The following is a 21,912-nucleotide window of genomic DNA, read 5'->3' on the forward strand; positions in this document are numbered from 1 at the left end:
AGAGAGAGATCACAAGTAGGCAGAGAGGCAGGCAGAGAGAGAGAGAGGGAAGCAGGCTCCCCACTGAGCAGAGAGCCCGATGCGGGACTCGATCCCAGGACCCTGAGATCATGACCTGAGCTGAAGGCAGAGGCTTAACCCACTGAGCCACCCAAGCATACCTGTATATATTTTTTTAATGTTACTTCTTTCTCATGCCATACACATCCAGATATATGTCTCTTATAAATTCTGCATGGTGCAGTGTTTTTGTTTTTGTTTTTACAGAAATCACAGAGAGGCAGAGAGGCAGAGAGAGAGGAAAGGAAGCAGGCTCCCTGCTGAGCAGAGAGCCCTATGCGGGGCTCGATCCCCGGACCCCGGGATCATGACCTGAGCCGAAGGCAGAGGCTTTAACCCACTGAGCCACCCAAGTGCCCCTGCAGTGTTTTTTAAGATTGAGAAGAATTAAATGTAATACTGCTTTGAGAATTTCAGTGCATTCCTTTACACAGTTGATTCTGCCCTCAGATTAAGAGAAAGCGCATCTGAAGTTAAAGTCATATAGCCCTTAGTTCTGCTACAAAACCCAGCCTGCCGCCCAGAATCTGGCAGCTGTTTTCAACTCAAGTGCCTTTACATGGGCTCCAGCCCTGCCAGGCGGGGACCAAAGGACAGAATCCAGTGGACTAGAGCTCCCTTTTCTTATTATCCTGTCATATTCTTACTAAAGATATTATGGTTACAAGAGCTTGTGATTTTAGCAAAACAAACAAAGCAAAACCAAAACAAAACAAAAACCTCTTTTAAGGGCCAGATTGCCCAAGGATTTCACAAACAATCCTGTGATTGAATTTCCATGATGACAGAAAATAGAAGTATCTGAGCACATTGGAACTTAGTCTTAACCAGCCTGCTGTCAGGGATCCCCAGCCAGATCAGACTCAGGATCAGCTAGAATGGGAGTTACTCTGAAAAACTGGATCAAGAGGAAACAGAATTTAAGGATTTTTTTTTTTTTTTAATGAAACTTTGAATGGCATTGTAATCCCAAGTAGAAAACTGTATTTGGACTACAAAAAATATATATACATTATGGCGCTCAATTTACTCTAACAAGGAGCACCTAACTGCTAACACTGGCAGACGAGTTCAACATTCACAGCTATTTATTGAGCGCCTTGTCTGTGCCTGACCTTGTTCTAGATGCTTCTAATTATCTCTAAACAGAATATGTGAATACATCGATCCTCCTTGAGCTTATATTTGATTGGGATATAATAGACTGAGGTGTCAGTGATACTCTGTGTTTGAAGATAAGTGCCGTGGAGAGAAATAAGGAACAGGGGTAAGGAATGTACGGTGGGGGTGGAAGGAGAGTAGTGGGGGAGACACTCAGAGAAGGCGACATTTGAGTAAATATTAAACGTAGGAGAGGGAGTGAGCCATGTGGAGATAAAAGGCACAGGCATTCCGTGCAGAGAGAATAGTGGCACAAGGGTCTTGAGGCTGAAAGAGGCCTGAGCTGTTTTCCAGGGAACAGAGAGGAGGCAGTGTCGCTGTGTGAGGCAGCAGCTGAATCGGAGAGCCCAAGAGGGTAAGAGAGTGGATCCTAACTGTTGCTTTGCCTTTTATTCTCAGCCAGACAGTGAAAGATTGAGGGGTTGTGAGCAGAGAAGTTACAGTATCTGACTCAAGTGTGAACAGGTTCTCTCTGGCTCGTGTGGTGTAATATTTTTAGAGAACTAGTCAGAAGTTTCACAGTTAAAGTCTAGCTATTAAAAATGGCTTCTGTAGAACTCCTGAAATTCACCTGTGACAATGTCATTTGCTTCCTAGGTGCCAAGTGCATATTCACTTGCCTTTTTACTAAATGTAGCAAAAAACAGCTGTAAATGTATGTTTGTTTCTTCCCGTTTCCTGCCACTCAGCTGCGACATCACAGGAAGTGTTTCTTGCCCCCTTGGGTATAATATACAACTCTGAATGAGGCTCGTCAGCTCCATGGAGGCCTGCTTTCCATTGGCTTGCACACATTCCATGCTGAGTCCTTCCTCTGACCTTCTACCCTTACTGCTTATCCTGCTTCGAATGCCTTTCCACATGCCCTTCACAGCCAGCGTGGTTGCCACGATGCCTTCACCATTGCCAGTGACCCATTTTCCAAAATCCTCCCACTCAGAATGTGCATCACCAAGTCTTACCATACGTTTGTGTACCATGTTGTGGTTTTGGACAGTTCATGGGTTTGCTTTTTCTATCTAACCAGGGATCTTGTGAAAAACTAGGGCCATGCCTGTTTTTCCTCACATTGAGCACGAGTCTGTGCTTATAGCAGGTGCTTATTACCAGGAGTACCTTGTGGTTGGTTGGTTGACCCTTCAGCCCCTTTCTCTCAATACCAGGAAGAGTGAGACTAGTTGAATCTGTTTTTCAGTGAAGGAATGTTGGGAACCCGAAGGAATGGGGGATGGTACAGCAGTCCAGGTGCGGAAGCCCCTCTATAGTGTTCACCTTGGATTCAGGGCAACTGGTCACTCTTCCCTGTCACAGGTGCTGAATGACTTACACGTAGAACTTACCCATGTTTTCCTTGCTATTCCCGCAAATGAAACAGCAGTTGATGTATATGTCTCTTCAGCTGCTATAACTTTAGTTTTTGTTTTTTCTCTTTGTTTCTTTTTTCACACTGAATGTGTGTTGGCAGCATCAGCTGCAAATAGGGAGAGTTTTCACTGAAAAGCATTTTCAGTTATGTACAGTTGACCTTGAACACCACGGGTTTGAACTGCTCAGGCCCACTTATCTGAGAATTTTTGTTGATAAATACACTGCAGAATTACAATGTATTTCCTCTTCCCTATGATTTTCTTAATAACATTTTTCTCTATGTTTACCATAAGAATACAGTATAAAATATATACAACATTCATAATATGTGTTATTTCACTGTTTTATGTTATCAGTAAGGCATCCAGTCAACAGTAGGCTATTAGCAGTTAAGTTTTTGGAGAGTCAAAAGTGCAATGCAGATTTTTTACTGTGCAGGGGGTTGGTGCCCCTCACCCCATGTTGTCCAAGAGTCAACTGTATCTTAACATATTTTAATAAGCAATTGTTTGTTTGATGGTAGGAAGTAATCAAATGTTTCATTTTGGAGTTCATATATGATATTATTGATGGATTCCTAAGCATGAAAGAGACACATTCAAAAGAGCAAATTATACACTACATTTTTATCATTTGTGTGTAAGATCAAAAAGCATACTAAGGAACAGAGAATATATTTTCAATATAGTCCTGGTCAGGTAAATATCAGTTTGAGTTTCAGCACACATTTGCTATTTCAATAATGAACGACTCAAATTGGTTTTGCAAATGGATGTCCGTTATAAGGCTCAGTAGTAGAGACAGTGATTAATAATGCATTTGTCAAGGCTCTTTACAACATTTTGCTATCAGAAGCAACCATTTGTTGTCATTGGGGTGTTTCACTTTCATTAAAAACAGGAGTGATTATAAATGAAAAGGAATGTAGTATTGAATTTCACACCTTACATTGCTTTCTCGTGATAGAAGTTAATTTCCCTCTGAGTTCTCTTTAAATGAGAGGTAATTTCATAGTCTAGATTAAAAAACAAACAAACAAAAAACTCTGAATATAGCTACCTGGACCTGAAAAGCATACTAAAATGAAGCACATGTCTTGAATGGGACTAAACAACCAAATTTACCTACTGCCTCTATACAGACATTTTCTCTATCATTGAAATTGTAAAGAGAAGTGAGCAAGGCAGATGGAAGAAGCCTCATTTAGATCCCATGATGTATGCTTGAATATACATATATGGGCCATTTTCTTGTTAAAGAGATAAGCTATTTGCTGATAAAAGAATTCAGCTTCTCAGTCCATTAACAACTTAATGTTTGAATATTGGGAATAAATGTTGGAAGAAATTATTTTTAGATGTCAGTGTTTCACTCATAATATCATTTGGTGATTTCCATGTATTACTAAAAGGAAGGAAGAATTCTGTTATTCTGCATTATCTCAGAAAAAGCGTGTAAAAGATTATTGGTTTTTAAAAAATACTGTCATTAAACATAATCGCTACTGTCTTTTTCCATGCTACCTAATTAATAATCTTTGCTGTGTACTTCAGGCATGAACTTCTGGAAGAAGCTCGGAGGAAGGGATTACCTTTTGCTCAGTGGGATGGGCCCACAGTGGTTGCATGGCTCGAGGTAAGAGAATGAAACCAGAAAGCTCTTAAATTCATCTTTTCAGTTTGATACTTTTTCTAGATACAGATAAGGATGGGTTCTAGAAGTCACAGCTTTCCAGGAGCCTGGAGTAGCTTATAAAAGAGCTATTTGCTTTATCCAGGAAGTTGTGGGCATTGTTTTGATCTTAACTCTGATACATTCCTGTGATTGGGGCAGAAGGAAGCCCCGTGTGATAAAAAGAAGTTTCTCTAAATCTCACCATCTTCATGTTCAGAGAAAGAGAAGACAGCTATTAAGCCATGTATCTGTTGTTGCAAGAAAACATCTGTCCCCATCCATCAGTCCAGAGTTCTTCCTCATCCGCAGGTTACAGAGAAGAGCCATCTCTGTATACAACACTTTTGTGTTACCCAAGAGATCACTGTCACCTGATTGTGTGGAGAACCAACCATTCCTTTGCTTGTAAATTAATTCCAGAACCTAATTCTCCATAGCCTAGAGGCCAGCTAGGTTTAGCTGTTTGGAATAAAGCAAGAGAATAATGTGTCCCCTTGTTCCCCTCTGGGTCTAAAGTGAGTGTTACAATAAAACGAGATCTACATTCAGCACTTTCTACAGAACACTGGGGCTGGGAAAAATAAAAACAACACCTGAGCAGAGTGGGGGGCAGCAGAAGCAGACTGGGACAATGAAGGAAACACACATTTGACCACAAAAGACCCCTTCATCCCACATAGTAGTAGTGTTCACAGCCTGTTCCATTCAGTTATCTAACGTGGGCTGCTGACAGGTGCCAAGAGATGCCAGGATCAGGGCAAAGAAGAAAATAGGCTTTTCTTGCCTGGCAGAGGCTCCAGGAACCCATTGTTGTAAGTGTTTTAAGTGTTTTAAGTGGTTAGAGATGATAAAATCCCTGACTTTCATTATCCTATCATATCCAAAGCTAACAAATTAATCAATGAGGAAAAATTAAAACCCAGTTTAGTTTAAAAACTAGTCTTATATAGATTAAGACGTACTTTGCATTTTTTTCTCGGACTGAGTGAAAGAAGCCTGTGTCTTGCTTTATTTTATTCTCTTATGTCAAGGGATTTTTCAGAGCTGCTGCTTCCAAATGTGCTTTTAAAATTACGATACTTTAAAAATCAATTATAAATCAACATGCTTAAGAAAGCACACTTCAAAATTGAGAGCAGTTTTTTTGTTCAGTGTCACTCCATTAAAATGAGCCACACTTTGACAGAGGGTTAGCTGCTACATTGGCAAGTGATGAACAAACCCTTCGATAAAAATGAAAAAAGCCTTACCGACATTAAGGAGCTGGGAAATGACAGGCGGTGAGGTTTTGTGCTAATTAAACCTATCCTGAGCACACAGAAATTGCTTGTAATGTGCTTCCTAAAGTGACTCAAATTACAAAATGGAATAAACAAGATGAATGAGAGGGGTGAGCCAGTGATGGAGAGCCCTTAAGTTTCACCTCCTTTAGCGCCTCCACGCGTGCACAGCCTGGTAGGAATGATGTGCAGACTTAAGTCTGATGCTTCACACACCATTTATCCACACCAGAAACTTTTTGAAAGTCTAATTAGGGATGATACTGAAAACAATGGATGGGCAGTCCTTTGGGTAATATTATTCAGTGTAGAAATCTAAATATCTTTAAAAAGGGGAGGGGTGAAAAACCATTAGGGTTCAGTGAAGGTATATTCAGATGTTTATTTATTTTGAACAACTTGAGTCTGTGAACTAAGAAGTCACCTCCCATTTTCCATCATATCTAATGGTGTCTGTCAAGGTGAGGTCAAAACCTTATACCTCACCTGTTAGAAGATAGTATGACCTTTTCAGTCATGTGCTATATTTAGGTTCCCCTCTGTCTTGTCTTTTATCTTAAGTCACAGTCCAGGCCACACTGACTCAAAGATTTGGCTTTTGGTTTGTTTGTCTCCCCTATAGAGACAAGTAGTGTCCTCATACGACATAGTTTTTTTAAATGAAAGGATATCTAGGTTAGTTATCTATTACCATGTAGCAAAATATCCCCAAATGTAACATTTCTTTTCTTCATGGCTTCTGTGGGTCAGGAATCTAGACATGACTTAGCTTGGGTTTTTAATCAAGGTCTCTCACAAGGCTGCAACCAAGGGGTCAGCCAGATTAGCAGGCATCTCAAGGCTTGATGTGGAGAGAATCCACTTCCAAGTTGACTCTGGTTTTCACAGTTGTAATTCAGTTCCTTGCCAGTGACTGGTTGGAAACATCATCTCCCTGCCACCCCGTGGGTATCTCCACAGGGCTGTGCACAACATGACAGCCGAATTCGGCCAGAGCTAGAGGGCGCTGAGAGGAGGGAGGCAGAGAATGAGGCAAGAATGAAGCTACCCTCTTTTTGTAATCTAATCTGGAAAGTGGCATCCCATCACTTTCACAGTAGTCTCTTCATGAGAAATAAGATACTGATTTCAGTCCAAACTCAAAGGCAGAGGATTACACAAAAGCAGAAATATCAAGAGGAACTCCCTGGGACTCAGCTTAGAAGCTGCCTTACCACAGCTAGAAGTAATAGAGCTGAATCTCTGTTTTACAAATGAAGAACATAAGGCCAAGGTTTAGAGAAGTTCACCAGTGCCACAGAAGCAATTAGAGCCTAGCCTTCTGGTCCAGAGATTTAGGCATTGACTTTTGCTGATTTATAGCTTTTCTTCTTTCTCTTACTCTCACTATTCTCACTCGTGTTCTCTCTCCGTTTGCTAAGTCTGTTCATATCAACAAATAAAACAGTGCAAAAAAAAAAAAAAAATCACTGTTTTGGATGTTTAAAGACCAAGATTTAAACTGCTCACTTGCATGTGCCCTGCTTCTTATTCACAGTTCATGATGGGAGGAAGGGAAATTGGAGAGAGTATTCCTTTTTCAAATGTGTGTAATTCAAATGCTACACCACGACCCATGTGAGTTGGCGTTCACTCATCACTTAAGATGTGTGCAGACACTGTGCACTGATTCCGTTGTCTTTCTAGAGCATCATAGCAAAGTTGAAAAATTGGAATCCCTAATTTCTAATGCATTATTCATTTTCTTACTTTCTTTATTTAAAGTTTTCCAGATGCTTATAACTTTAGTCTCCTCCTTTAGCACATCATTTTATCCTCCAAAATTTTGTTCATGCAGAACATCAACTTAAATTCACACAACTATCGCATGCTCTAGGTAGGTATGTGAGAAATGGGGCTTAACTACAGTACATGCTTGCATCAAAATCACATGACTGGAGGTGGTAAAGCTGTCTCTTTCTGCGACAGAACTCCTTTGCCCTCAGAATTCCAAAGGAGATTGATAAATTGAATTCACGCGTTAAAAAAGTCGAGAGAGCCTTTACCAAATGCAGCTTGTAGCTGTTCTTGTCCTTAAATCCAAGGGGGCAGGGATGGATTTGGTGATATGCAGCTATTATGTTCAACCTAATAATATAAATTAGTTGTTAGATTGCACACCATAGAGATTCAATTTCAAATCTTTATTTCCATCCCTGCCTAGCTGATATTTTGTAATAAATTGCTTAATGCCTTTATGCCTCTGTGTCATCTGGGGAAAGTAATAATAGCATCTATCTTGTGGGGTTTGGGCAGTAAAAGAGTTCATATGTGTAAGGTACTTAGAACAGTGCCTAGCACATAAGAGACACTATTAACTGTCAGTATAATCTGTGTGTGTATTTATTTCCCTATCCAACAGCTCTGGTTGGGAATGCCTGCTTGGTACGTCGCGGCCTGCCGAGCCAACGTGAAAAGTGGTGCCATCATGTCTGCTTTATCAGACACTGAGATCCAGAGAGAAATCGGTATCAGCAATCCCCTGCATCGCTTAAAGCTGCGACTAGCAATCCAAGAGATGGTTTCCCTAACAAGTCCTTCAGCTCCTCCGACATCCCGAACTGTGAGTCAGTTTCTGCCCCTCCCTCTCCCAACGCTGGGCAAAAAGCAGCCATTGTAAGTCCACAGAGCCCAACTGTGGCAGCACACATTTCAATGTCAGCATGAATTATTCTGGAGAGAGTTAGCTTGCTCTTCATTAACCTTGCTGCTACTTTTAATAGGTTTCCAAGTGAGGAGCTGTGATTCTGATCAGACTGGAAGGCTGCGACCAAGATAGATGTTTGAGCTAGTTTCTAACTGAAGTCTGGGTTTTTCTCCCAGGCAACAGGATCCCAAGTTCACTCTTTTTTAAGATGCTCTCTTTAAAACAGGAGATGAGATGTTGGCATTAGTGCTTTCTGAAGATGCAATGCCAAACTCACTTCTTCTTACACAGTTTTCATAATTATGCAACTATGCAGATATTTGGTATTTTATAAATACCAAGTGGAAGACCTTCCTTCAAATTCTCTTTGCTTCTCCTGTGTAAATCCCTATTCTTCTCATAATCTTGTCCCTACCCTAACGCTAGAAAAGAACAAAATGTCTAAAAGAAAATACCTGCCAGATGACAAACTCATGTACTCAGAACAACTCCAAATAATATTCATTCTTTCTTTAGTCCGTTGCTGAATTATATAATACCTTTTGCTGGTAAAGCATATGATTTCTGATGTTAACTGAATTTCTCTGGCCCCATATCTTATTGCAGAATAACAAACTATGGAAGAATGAGGTAAATTTGAGATGTGCATAAAAGATAGAAAAGTGGTATTACTTTATTGCAGTTTTCAGACATAAAACTAAACTTGAGTATAGCTTTTTCTCTGTGACCTTCAACAGTCTGAAAGAATTGGCTTCATGCTTATTGTATCTGTCTTTACTTTCCTTCCCAGTATACCAGATTCTAATGCCAGAAATACCAGGTCAAACTGAAAAAGGTTTTATCTTTCTTGTGTAATTCCATTTTAACTTCTTTCTAAGTAAGGTGTATAAAAAAGATATAATTTAACAAACCTTATGTATAACATTATTTTTAAATGTCTATAATGTTGCATACTATAGCTGACGTATTACTTAAGCTAAGAAATAATACAGAATATGTTTGACATAAAAGCTGAGTAGGCCATTAAAATAGATGTTGTAAACCAAACTCAGATCTGGTTTACTTCCCTTCTTCATTACCACTCCATATACTTATAAGAACTAATTAAAAATTTCTCTTAATTTATCCTCCACTCTAGCCAATCAAGAATATTATCAGTTTTCCGTGGTCCCCAGGCCTTAATTCACTGCCAGGCAAATTGTAGAGAATAATCAATAAACATTCATCTTAAGAATGGTGATTGTGCAAGTCACTCTATCAGCTGTTACAGAGGCTATGAAATCTGTATGGCCTTGACTTCAGTGATGACAACTGTGTAAGGAAAGTAAGACTTGCTCAACACTAGGAGATGAGATAGTTTAATTTCTTAATGTTAGGTAGAAGCAAAGAGTTGTGAAGTTCCAAAGAAGGGGAAACCATTTCTGGTTGAATAAGGCTTCAAAAAAAATTTAACAGAAACAAGATGGGATCGGGAGAGAGAAAAACCATAAGACACTCTGAATCTCACAAAACGGTCTGAGGGTTGCTGGGGGTGGTGGTGGAGAGGGTATTTGGGTTATGGACATTGGGAAGGGTTTGTGATATGATGAGTGCTGTGAAGTATGTAAGCCTGACGACTCACAGACCTGTACCCCTAGGGCAAATAATACAGTATATGTTAATAAAAATAATTAATAAAAAATAAAAGAAATAAATTAATGAATAAAAAAGGAATTAACAGTTCAAAGTTAATCTATTATTAATTATTAAAAATTATTAATTTTAATATTACCTTTTGGATAAGACACCTTTTCAGTCTGTTTCCTTTATCTTTTTATAAAGATAAATTATTTTGCATCATTTATTATTTTGTGTATTTTTTAAACTTAGTATAGCATGAACATTTTCCTCATATTATTAATATACAGTTATAGTATCATGTTTAATTGCTGCATAATTCCTTCATGGAAATACCATAATGTATTTAACCAAATCCCTAATATTGGACATTTTGCTTATTTAACAATTTTCATTGTATTCACAATACCATAGTGGGTACACACATAGTTATACTGTTGCATAAACTGTTTCCATAGCAACATATATGTATAGGGCATTTATAGGCTTATTACTTTGAATCTTAATGGCCAGACTGTATTGTGTAACCTTTCCTCATCATTTTGTTAATATTGTTACCTTGCTTAAATTTATATTTTTATTTTTTTATTTTTATTTATTTATTTTTTTACACACAAACTGTATCTTTTATTTGTAAGATTTGTTTAGGTCAAAAGCCCTTTTATATATAAGTTAACACTTTTTCATATGCATATTGGTTTAGTATTTAAATGAATTACCTATTGGTAATTTTTTCCATTTTTCTAAAGGATACAGGAATATTCCTCTTTTTACTAATGTGTAAAAATTCTTTATTCAGAGAGGATATATACCCTTTACCAAATATTGATACAAGTTACATAAAAAATAAGTTGTATCTATTTGTTGTTTTTTTTTTTTTAGATTTTATTTATTTATTTGACAGAGAGAAATCACAAGCAGATGGAAAGGCAGGCAGAGAGAGAGAGAGAGAGGGAAACAGGCTCCCCACTGAGCAGAGAGCCCGATGCGGGACTCGATCCCAGGACCCTGAGATCATGACCAGAGCCGAAGGCAGCGGCTTAACCCACTGAGCCACCCAGGCGCCCCTATATCTATTTGTTTTAAAAATGATCTACTGAATACTTTTTCTTCCTTTTACTCCACGATGGAAATATTTACTCATATCTAATACATTTTAAATATGATTTGCTTTGCTTATAAATTTTTAGTAATGAATCCACTACATAAAGTGAAGACAAAAACATCTTAAAGTTATCACCTAAGATTATATATTAGGATTCACATTTTATTTTATTTATTTATTTTATTTTTCTTTTTAGTGGGGGTTAGGGATGGAAAGAGAGGGAGAAAGAAAATCTTAAACAGGCTCCATGCTGGATGCAGAGCCCAGTTTGGGGATGTTATCATTTCTCCCAGAACAGTGTAATTATTTCAGAACATACATGTGTTTCTTTGTGTTCAGGTTTGAGTTTGGGTTCCTCAGTCAGGTGTATTTTGCTTATTTCCTCAAATTTTCAAGAGAAGAAGACAAAGTTATTTACTTAGACTTTTTTTTTTTTTTTAACTGAATGGAACTTCTATCTGATTCTGCCTCCTTTCCTGTCTGCATGAAATGGGCCAGACCACCCAAAAGAAAATCTAATATTTACATTTATTACTTTCTTGGGTCAGCCCTAATTTTGCAGCTTTCTGTTCATTTTTTCTGAGCTGCTGCTGTTGTGGAAAGTCTCTTACCTAATAGAATCGGGATAGAAATACCAGTTCATTGAAATATTTGGTTAAAGAGGGATGTCATAGAGAATAAGTACATGCTTTAAATATTTTATCTTCAATAAAAATATGTAAATGCTCAGGCACTTGCAAATTTAGATGAAACACTTAGGACTTTTCTTTGAGTACAATTCCAATGCCTGAAGTTCTACATTATCTCTTAGAACTTCATCCATAAAACATCTTCAATTTTTCTAGTTTGAATTTCCTTTTAAAGTGATAATTTTGAGATATTGAACAAGCTATTTGAGTGCAGGATCCTCCTGGACATTTACAATCTTTTCCCCAGACTTTGAAGAAGTTGTATCTCACTGATAACGTGCTATAAGATTTGCCAATATCTGTCTTTCCAAATAATTCAACTCAGAATTAATATGAATGAAACTTTTATTTTTACTTTATGTTATATTTATTTAAACTGCCTAATTAAAAAAGCAGTGCAGTAGAAAAAAATGGGTTTGGGAACACAGAATTCAGCAAATTCGAGCAGAAATGTAAGGCATAAAATAGACATCAGTCAGCACAATATACATGGGAAACAAAGAGCGTTTATGAAACGAAAGATTTACTGGAGTGGAGATTGCTTAATAAAATTTCTAAAGAAATTGTAGTAAATTTCTAATGAAATTGTGATGATATCCAACATCAGTGGACACCTAAGTGTCAGGCGCTGTTGGAAGTGCTTTACGTGTTATCACTCACTTAAACCCCACAACAACAACACTATGAGATAGGTACTTTTTTTTTTTTTTCATCTCTTGTATAGACGGGAAAAAACTGCTGTACAGAGAGGTTAAGTGACTTGCCTAAGGTCACAACGCCTTGTGGTTTGCCCCAGAGTATATGCTATGATTTAGTACACCCTGCTGCTTCCTGCATTGACCTGTTTTCTTCTCTTTTACGGCATTCTTCCAGTTCTTTCGTTCCCCTTTTCATTATTAGTAACCTCATAATAAAGTGAGGAGCAATTGTGCAAATGCTAGTCTTCATATAATGGAAATATTTCTTTTCTTATATTGAGAAACATAAAATCAGATGGGGAGAAATGTGGATCTGGGCCATTCGAATGTGAAAAGTAAATGTCAAGTTTATTTACTTTGCAACTCAATTACCAAGTAGAATATTACTGCAAAATGATCTAGGAAGTAACAGAAATGACTTCCAGGTAGATAAGGTTTAGGATTATCCTGAGATCTTGCTGCTTTACTTATTTTCTATTTCTGCCAGCAGGAGAAGTAATTATTTTCCCATAATTAATTTTCATGAGTTATATGTTAAGCTAATTTTAATATTTATTTTTATGCTGTAACTCTCTCCTGAATGATTTAATTAGGCAAGTGCTTTAATCCAAACATCCTTTAGGAATTTTCCTCCTAGTTCTCATTTGATAATACTATCTACATATTCTTCTCTGATGGGACTAAGATGAGGCAATCAAAGCAGGTCAAATACAAAATTGAGGGAGGCAAGCACTGTCAGTTGCTGACCTTGCATTTGCATAGCCATGAAGGCCCTCTACCTATTCTCTAAGATACTCTCTTCACTGAAATGCTTGTGCTCTACAGCACCCCTTTATGACTTACCCAGGTGAAAGTTCCAAACCTTTAGCAGGTGATGAGGAGAAAGAAATCTGAATAATTGACTTACCGTGCATGGGCTTGCTTATAAAATCAACTTGTTGAAACCTTGACAATGCCTAAACCATTGGGTTGTGCCAAAGCTATTTTAGGAGTTACTTTACAAGATTCTGGAACAGACAGTGCTCCTCACAGGTAAAACCACAGATCAGAAGAGAACAACACACAACTTGGGAAAGTTTGCCAGCCATACTTTAGAGTATGGCTTTCGGTATTGCCCTCGGTATATGTTATTTTGCACGTAAAGCTACAAATAAAACCCTGGCTTCCAGCATCTTGCCCGTTCCAAAATTTCATGATAGACCGACCAATATAGACTTTAAGATAAACTCTGGAGGGGATTATACATGTACAAATTCCAGTATGAGGTAATACTGGTCAAGTTTCCTATAGACGGAGGGAGGAATTAATTATTTGGATTCACAATTAACATAGAAGCTACAGAAATCATTATAAAATGAGACTGGCTAAAGTGAATTTCAGATAATCATTCCAGCAACTCACTTTGAACAAACAGCACAGCCATTCGGGTGGACCACTGTGGTCACTGGGTATAAAGGGTATGTGACACATGAGTGTTAAGTTCTTTTTAGTATAGTACCCTCTTCACAAAGTTAATAAAAGCAATTTATTCTGTAATTTAATGATTCATACATCCATATGCCTCTGTCTGTTTATATTGAGCACCATTTCCAAAAGTTGGGTGTAGAGGGGAGGGTCTCTTAATAACATAGGTGACTCCAGTATTCAAAATAGTTTCTAGGTGCACATAGTTTTACCTTGTAGGGAAAAATTCAGATATACCCTAAACCTCAAAATGGAAAATGGAAAATGAGAATTTTGCACATATAAATTTTACAAATATGATGGCTGTCCTCTGGGATTTTTCTTAAGTATGCTCTATGACAATTTGGGGCATAACTTCCCTTTGTTATGGAACTACAGATATATATATATGTTATATATTATGCATTACTCATATATATATAATTCTCTTATAAATGAGATTTATCTTATATTGAATTATACTCATCAATTTAGTTTATATGTTGTTATTTTTCAAATTATACTCAATTACATAATTTATAATAGGAGGAAAATTCAAACAGTACAATGTGTTGGTAGAAGAGGCCAGAGAGAGTTACAGTGAAGGCTTTTGTTGGGGCATCAATTTTGCTACTTCCGATTTTAGACCCCTTCCAAAACAAGTAATACGCAATGCATAGGATATAAATTCCATTGTAACTATAGGATGGACGTACTTGGACATCCTTGGAATGTTCATAAGGATTTCCCAGTGAAACGGTGAAATTTAATAAGTGGTTCCAGTAACCATTCCCATCAACAATATGTCACATCTGTATGTTACTAACTGGATTTTGGTTTAGAAATTGTGCATTATTCAGTATAGAGCAAATATCATGGGTTATTTTATTTAGAAAGCAAATGAGACTTTATAAAGAATAATGTCTGCAAAAAGGAAAATTTCCTTTTACATCATGTTCTTCTCTATAATGGTATAGGGCACTGCTGAGAAATTGGGAATCCTAGGTTTTGTAATTTCTGACAACATTTAGTAAGGTTGAAGAAAATAGTCTTTAAATTAAAAATAGCATTTCACTTCCTTTTCCTTTCCAAGAATATAGGAAAACAGCATACTTAAGGAATTACAGAAGGGAGAAATCGTGTGGGAAAAGCTGATACTAGTTTCCAGACAGGTGATGATAATGCTTTCTTCCGCTTTGTACTGACCACCAATTTTCTCTTTTCAAGGACAAGGAAGAATCAAAACTTTTGTGAATGACATACTGGTAATTGCACAACAAAGTACCTGTGCCTTTGTGTTCTGAAGAAAAGTAAATACATTCCTCTACAGATCAAATTTAATCAGTTCTTTATGATTACAAAAACAAACAAATAAATGGATCCATTAGCTACCTACCTTTGAAATGCAAATCTTGGTGTGTCCTTTTTCCTGATTAATAATCACAGGAGCATCATTGTAAATCTATCCCACAGGAGCTTCACAGCATCCCTCTTTCTATTTAATCTTTTTAAGTAGAAGAAAAAGGAAGCTGTGAGCAGACCAGCAATGCTGTCTCTCCTGTGCATGTTGTAGAAGCAGGAGCACTGTCCCGTTGCCATGGGACTGGTAACTTACAGTTCTGCTGCCTTTCTTCTTTACCACTGCTTCCCTGCCGTGGACCCCATTGCTCCCCCGCCGGGCCTCCTCCCTAGCCTTCAGGCAACGTTTGGGTGACCCATGAAGAAATGGAAAATCTGGCCGCTCCAGCAAAAACGGTTAGTCTTACGGCTTTGTTAAACATGAAGAAAATTCCTTTGACTGTTATTGGGATGAGAGAGCTATTGTGTGTATGACAGATCAGAGTAATGGGTATGTTTACATAATGAAATGCATGAAAAACTAACATTTTTCATTAAGGTTTCATTTTACTGTGCTTGGACAATGTAAATGAAGCAGGGCTAGATGATCATAATGTGGTTAATATCGGAAGAGTTAGTAATATGCAGGCAATAATCAAGGATTTTATAATGCTTATTTATCCATTTTGCAACACTGGGAATTTTTAGTAACTGATATCTCTTAGTATTGGGCGTGTTCACAGGCAATGCATGTTCTCAAACCCAATTAAACATGTAATAGAAAAGTTCAGATTGAACACTCCTTTTTTTAAAAAGATTTATTTATTTATTTGAGAGAGGGAAAGAGGGGAGGGGTAGAGGGAGAGAGAAGAGGAGAGGGAGAGAGAATCCCAAACAGACTCCTCACTGACCACCCAGTGTGGGCCTCAATCTCACACAACCCTGAGATAGTGACCTGAGCTAAAATCGAGTCAGATGCTTAACCGGCTGATCCACCCAGGTGCCCCGAAGACTCATTTTAAATATAACCATTTAATTTCTTGTACTTTACCAATACAGAACTTAAAACTCCACCCCTCCAGAAAATTCTGTTCATTTGATACTCGAAGCACAGGCTTAAAGAAATTTTTAGTGACTTTGATTATAACTGTCAGCTTTTAAAAATATAATATTACATATAGTCATTTTTCATTTAAAATAACAAAGCTGAGTATGTCATACATTTTATTCTTAGCAGCTGCTTTTAATGTTCTTTTGGTTGTATCTGTATGTGAAAAATTGATTAGTTTATGAAGGATAAAAAGGTCAGTGTCATTTTCTAACTATATTTCTAGTTCAGTTTGTTGGGCTTTACTCTTGTTTACTTTTGTTTGTTGTTGACTGTTGCTGAAATCTATTTGATCACTACAAAGCTTTGTTAGAGGGAAACAGTTACTTTGTGTACTTCATTAATTTACTTTGTTAGATTTTATTTCATTGTGTGTGTGTGTATATGTGTGTGTGTATACATTTACATGTGTTGTATACTTGTATGTATATAATCAGGAATTTTTATTGTAGGTTTTTTTTTTTACATTGACATTTGGAAAATAACATACTTTTAAGAATTAAAAAAAAGTTTGGGATGACCAGATCAAATGTACCATGAAAAGTCCATATGTCATATGTGTGTATGTTTAATTGGAATTAACTAGAAGCTATGTGGTTGCCATTGAACTGCTAAGTTGATTACTGTGGGTTTGAATAAGGATCAGTATATTTATCTAGTTAAGTCATAACATTTTCAATAACAAACAGTTTTGCTTCCGCTAGAATAATTTTTACTGTCTTCATTTGAGATTAATTTATATTTATCTGCTTTATTAATCATTCCCTGCTGCTAACACAGAAAGAATCTGAGGAAGGAAGCTGGGCCCAGGTAGGAAATTCATATGCTCTAAAACAATATCATTTAGTATGCTATGAGGATATAAAGTAAGAAACTGTAGTATGTCATAATATTATAAATCTTCACTTAGCTTAGGTTAGTTAGGCTTATATGTATATTTGAATATGCTATGTTTAATACTCTATATGTCATTTTAAATCTCCATATTTTGCAAAGAAAATGAATATCATTTCATATCTGGCCACTTTGAAAGGGAAATTTTCTTTCTTCTTCAAAAGAATGAACTGTAACTTAAATTTCTCTGAAATTGCCCCTGAATATATTTAATCAGGAATCATTCAAGTTGGATATAAAAGGGGGTGTTAAAAAAAAAAAAAAACCTTATGAAACTTATGCTTTAAAGTATAATGGAAAGTGTGGGCAGTCTGGGGTCGAAGGGTGTGTGTCCACACTGAGCCTGCAGGTCCAAAGCCCCTTCCATTAACTGAGATTACTATATGAGACAGGAATCTGTACTTTGAACAAGCATGTGTGTTTGCAAGGAAGCTGTACATTTTTCAGCATTTCCACATGACATGCAACCAAAAGAATTAATGCGTGTGATCGTGCATCTGATTCAAACCTTTGACTAATGAGGAAAATTTGGTAGTTATTACTAGGACCTATATTTAAACATGCATTAAATTAGGGTGGTATTTGGGTTTGATTTTGGTAAGAATTTCATCCTTTTTAAGAACACACAAAAGAAGGGGAGCCCCTGAGACTTCCATTAGAAATACATGTTATAATTACAAGTGTGACTTGGTTGTAACTTAAAGAACTGAATAAAAGATGCTGTAAAATTAGTAGGTAGTGATAGTCCTTTTTAATAATTGGTCTAGAGGCGATGGTTGACTTGGTTTTCACTTCGGCTGCCATGAACAATGGTTAGATGAGTTCACTCATATTGTTACATTAAATAACTAGAGTATTTGTCTTTGTTTTTTGATGATACCCTATTTCTTAAGTACAGAGTCTGTATATCTAAAAGAGACTGATTCTTTCCAATGACTTTTATGGACCCTGTCTGCATGCTTCACTAGATAGCAACAGTGTCCACACTGCATGCAATCTCTTACCCTTGTTGCTCCTCTCTCTATTTGTTTACCAAAGTTTCTATTTTCACCTTGAGATTTGCCATTATACCACAGCAAGAGAAGGAAATGGTGGGGTATTAGCTGATAGATAAAAATCAATTAAATTAAATAAATTTAACTATACAAAGAATCTTTAAGCTTAGTGTTTATATTGTGCCATTAATTCTATTTTTTAATTTAAAAATGTATATTTGTATAGAATGTAATTTCTTCTGAGAATACAAAACAAACACAATCATTTTCTGTAAGCAGGTGCCATGATCCATGTACCCAGAGTTCCATTTTGTCCAATTAAGTCAAATACTTAAAGGCTAGGTCTTATTTCTGCTTTTTTCCCATATAGCATATTAATTAAATGTCAGTTATAAGAATATGCAATATCCTCCTATTACCATCTCATTTTATTGGCTAAGAAACTTGACTGCTATAAAACAATTCTAGTGTCCGGTTTTTCTACAGACTCTGGCTTATGGAGATATGAACCACGAGTGGATTGGAAATGAATGGCTTCCCAGCCTGGGGTTACCTCAATACAGAAGTTATTTTATGGAATGCTTGGTAGATGCAAGAATGTTAGATCACCTAACAAAAAAAGATCTTCGCGTCCATTTAAAAATGGTGGATAGCTTCCATCGGTAGGTTTTTTCAAACAGTAATTAAAATGAAACAGTAAATAACGTATATATTACTAGAACAAAAAGATGTCTAAGAAATAGAGAATTATGCTATTCAAAACATCTCTGTGCATATACTTGGCACATATTTTCATGCAGCAAATTGCAGTGACTATCTAATACAGAGGTGTGTACATATTATGAGCTCAAAGTTGATGGAACCACACATGTACACAACGCAATATAACTTTTTTTCTGTATCTTTTGGAAATTCCATATTTGTGATTTGTATCTATGTATGTTTTTATATTAGGAAATTATTTATTAAGGATAAAATTAAGTCAGTTTCAACTCTATAAATATACATATAGTTGTAAATTATATAATTTGGGTATATATCAGAAAAAATTTGAGAAGGAATTCTCTGAAGAAGCTGTTTCTTTGTTTTCATATAAATCTTTTAATGTTTTTATTTGTGCATTAATTTTCAGAAAAAAACACTGAATGAGTTGTGAGACAGCCGTAAGGACCCATGAATAAGATGTAACCTCTTTTTTCAAGTTGTTTACCATCTGGGGGGAAGAAGAAGCTTGTTATAATACCATGTCATAAGTGTCATGCTAATATCTTTGTAGGTTATGTGAGAAATTGTCAATTGGATTATGATTCTTTTTTGTTCACTTCAAGTTTTTATTTATTTATTTTTTAAAGATTTATTTATTTGTTTGAGAGAGAGAGAGCACACCGAGCAGGGGGGAGGAGCAGAGGGAGAAGGAAAAGCAAACTCCTTGTTGAGCAGGGAGCCCAGTGTGGGGGCTTAATCACAGGACCTTTCGATTATGACCTGAGCCAAAAGACTGAGTCACCCAGATGCCCCTCAAGTTTTTATTTCAATTCTAGTTAGTTAACATACAGCGTATTACTAATTTCAGGAGAATTTATGGTTCATCACTTGCATACAACATGGGTGTCCATCACAAAAAGTGCCCTCCTTAATACCATCACCCATTTAACCCTTCCCCCACCCAACTCTCTCCATCAACCTCAGTTTGTTCTCTATAGTTGAGTTTGTTTTATGGTTTCATAAGTAGTTTTTTATTATGATAAATTAATAAATATAAATCTAGATGATTTTGGTTTGCAAACCCCTATTTGTTCACATCCTGTCCAACATTTAATTAGCGACTAAAATGAAAATGGTATAAAAAATCAGATACGTTGATGACATAAAATTAGGATAAAGAGATAATAATTGGAGCTCTTCAATTAAACTTATGGAGATGTTTTGAATCTTAATACAGTTGTTGATACTGTTGGATTAAATTTAGTAGAGATAAGTGTGATGTGGTTTTTAGAAACCATTAAAATGTTGGATGGGAATCCATGATTTAGAAGTAGATCAAGTGAAAAAGTTATGATTTATACTTGGCACAAAAATCTCAGTTTGGGTTAATGGCTTACAGGACATATTTAGAATAAAAATCTCAGGTTTGGTTAATGGCTTACAGGACATATTTAGACTGTGTTTATTGTCAGACTCAGTGAAGTTCTACCATATGATGAGATGACAATAAGAAACTGTATTAATATATAGGCATTAAATTGTTATTGATAAAGTGCTAAGAGTCCAGTGGAAAAGTTAAATTAATTTTTTAAAATATATTTAATTTAACTTGTTTTTTTTATTTTGAGAGAACGAGAGGGAGAGAGAGCAAGTGAATCCTCATGCAAGCTAGGAGGAAGGCAGAGGGAGATGGAGAGAGAATCTTAAGCAGGCTTGACTCCCAGTGTGGGGCTCAGTCCCACAACCCTGAGACATGATCCCGAGATTATGACCCTGAGACCCTAGCAGAAACTGAGAGTCAGACACCCAACTGACTGAGCCACCTAGGCACCCTGAAAAGTTGAATAAATTAAAGATATTTAGCTTGGATAAGGAAAGACTTTAGTTTTCCTGTTTTGATATTATTACATGATGGAAGAATAATATTTGCTCTGTTGAACATGTGCTTTTCTAGTTCAAATAATTGTAGATAGTAGGGTGAATGATTTCTGTTCAATAGAAAGAACAGCTTTGTAGGACTCCCAATTACCCTATCATATACACATTATTAGGCAGTGAGTTCCCTGTCCTTGAACTCAAATTTTATGTGGTTATAGTAGATTTTCAAATATTAGAATCTTTGATGACATATTTGCAGCTGTTTCCCATTCTTCACTGATTGACTTTTGTTTTACATTATAGTAAAAATGATTATTACATTGATCAAGGTTTTTTTTTTTTTTTAAATAAAAATTACAGAAACAGTGGGGTTCTCTTGGTTCAGGGAAATACACGAGCTTCATCTTTATGCTATGCTTAGTTCTGACCTAAAGCAGGTAGAACTGACTGCATAGAGCATCCCACTGTCGTTATGGCCCAGTTTTCCATATAGTAGACATTGATGTAATAATATATATCCTCCTTATAGTACAATTTTATATTACTGATAAACACTTGACAGAAATGAGCCAAGAACCATTGGTTTAACCTCAAGCTACCTGATGTCTGTGGCTGTTATTACATCAGTGTTATCTGTTTTTCCACTACATTAATTTGTTGGGGCTGCCATAACAAAATACCACTGACTGTGTGGCTTAAATAGCAGAAATTGATTTGATCACAGTTCTGGAGTCAAGAAGTTCAAGATGAAGGTGTCAGTATGATTGATTTCTTCTTGGCTTGCAGATGGCTGACTTCTTCTTGTGTCTTTACACGATCTTTCCTCTGAGTGTGTACTTTCCCAGTTTCTCTGCATGTCCAAATTTCCTCTTATTTTTTTTAAAAAAAGTATTTAATCATTTAAAGAAAGCTCTACACCAAACATGGGGCTCAAGCTCACTACCCCAACATCAAGAGTCACACACTCTTCTGACTGAACCCATCAGGCACTCCCAAATTTCCTGTTCGTATGAGGGCACCTACCAGTGAGACTGGAATAGTACCCACCCTAAGGGCTATATTTTAATTGATTTACCATTTTAAAAACCCTATCTTCAAATATAGTCTTATTCTGAAATAATGAGGATTAGGTCTTGAACACTTGAATTTGAGGGAACATAATACAGCCCATAACACTTTGATTTTTTTCCCATTTCTTCTGATTCTGAAATAT

The 21,912-nt window shown here is 36.6% G+C and overlaps 1 protein-coding gene across 15 annotated transcripts in view; it reads left to right on the forward strand.

Moving 5' to 3' along the window:
• The window catches only part of PPFIA2 (PTPRF interacting protein alpha 2), a 482,999-nt gene that overhangs the window by 444,973 nt on the left and 16,114 nt on the right, over positions 1-21,912 (forward strand). For 10 of the 15 annotated variants that reach the window (XM_032346888.1, XM_032346893.1, XM_032346892.1 and 7 more), the window contains 5 exons: positions 4,143-4,224; positions 7,945-8,145; positions 15,474-15,536; positions 17,008-17,037; positions 18,585-18,778. In XM_032346888.1, coding sequence (XP_032202779.1) covers positions 4,143-4,224; positions 7,945-8,145; positions 15,474-15,536; positions 17,008-17,037; positions 18,585-18,778 — 570 coding nt within the window. The remainder of the gene's footprint in view (positions 1-4,142; positions 4,225-7,944; positions 8,146-15,473; positions 15,537-17,007; positions 17,038-18,584; positions 18,779-21,912) is intronic. The other 5 variants (XM_032346890.1, XM_032346891.1, XM_032346896.1 and 2 more) reach the window with 1 other exon arrangement.

Source organism: Mustela erminea, chromosome 6 (genome assembly GCF_009829155.1).
Source record: "Mustela erminea isolate mMusErm1 chromosome 6, mMusErm1.Pri, whole genome shotgun sequence".
NCBI lineage: Eukaryota > Metazoa > Chordata > Mammalia > Carnivora > Mustelidae > Mustela > Mustela erminea.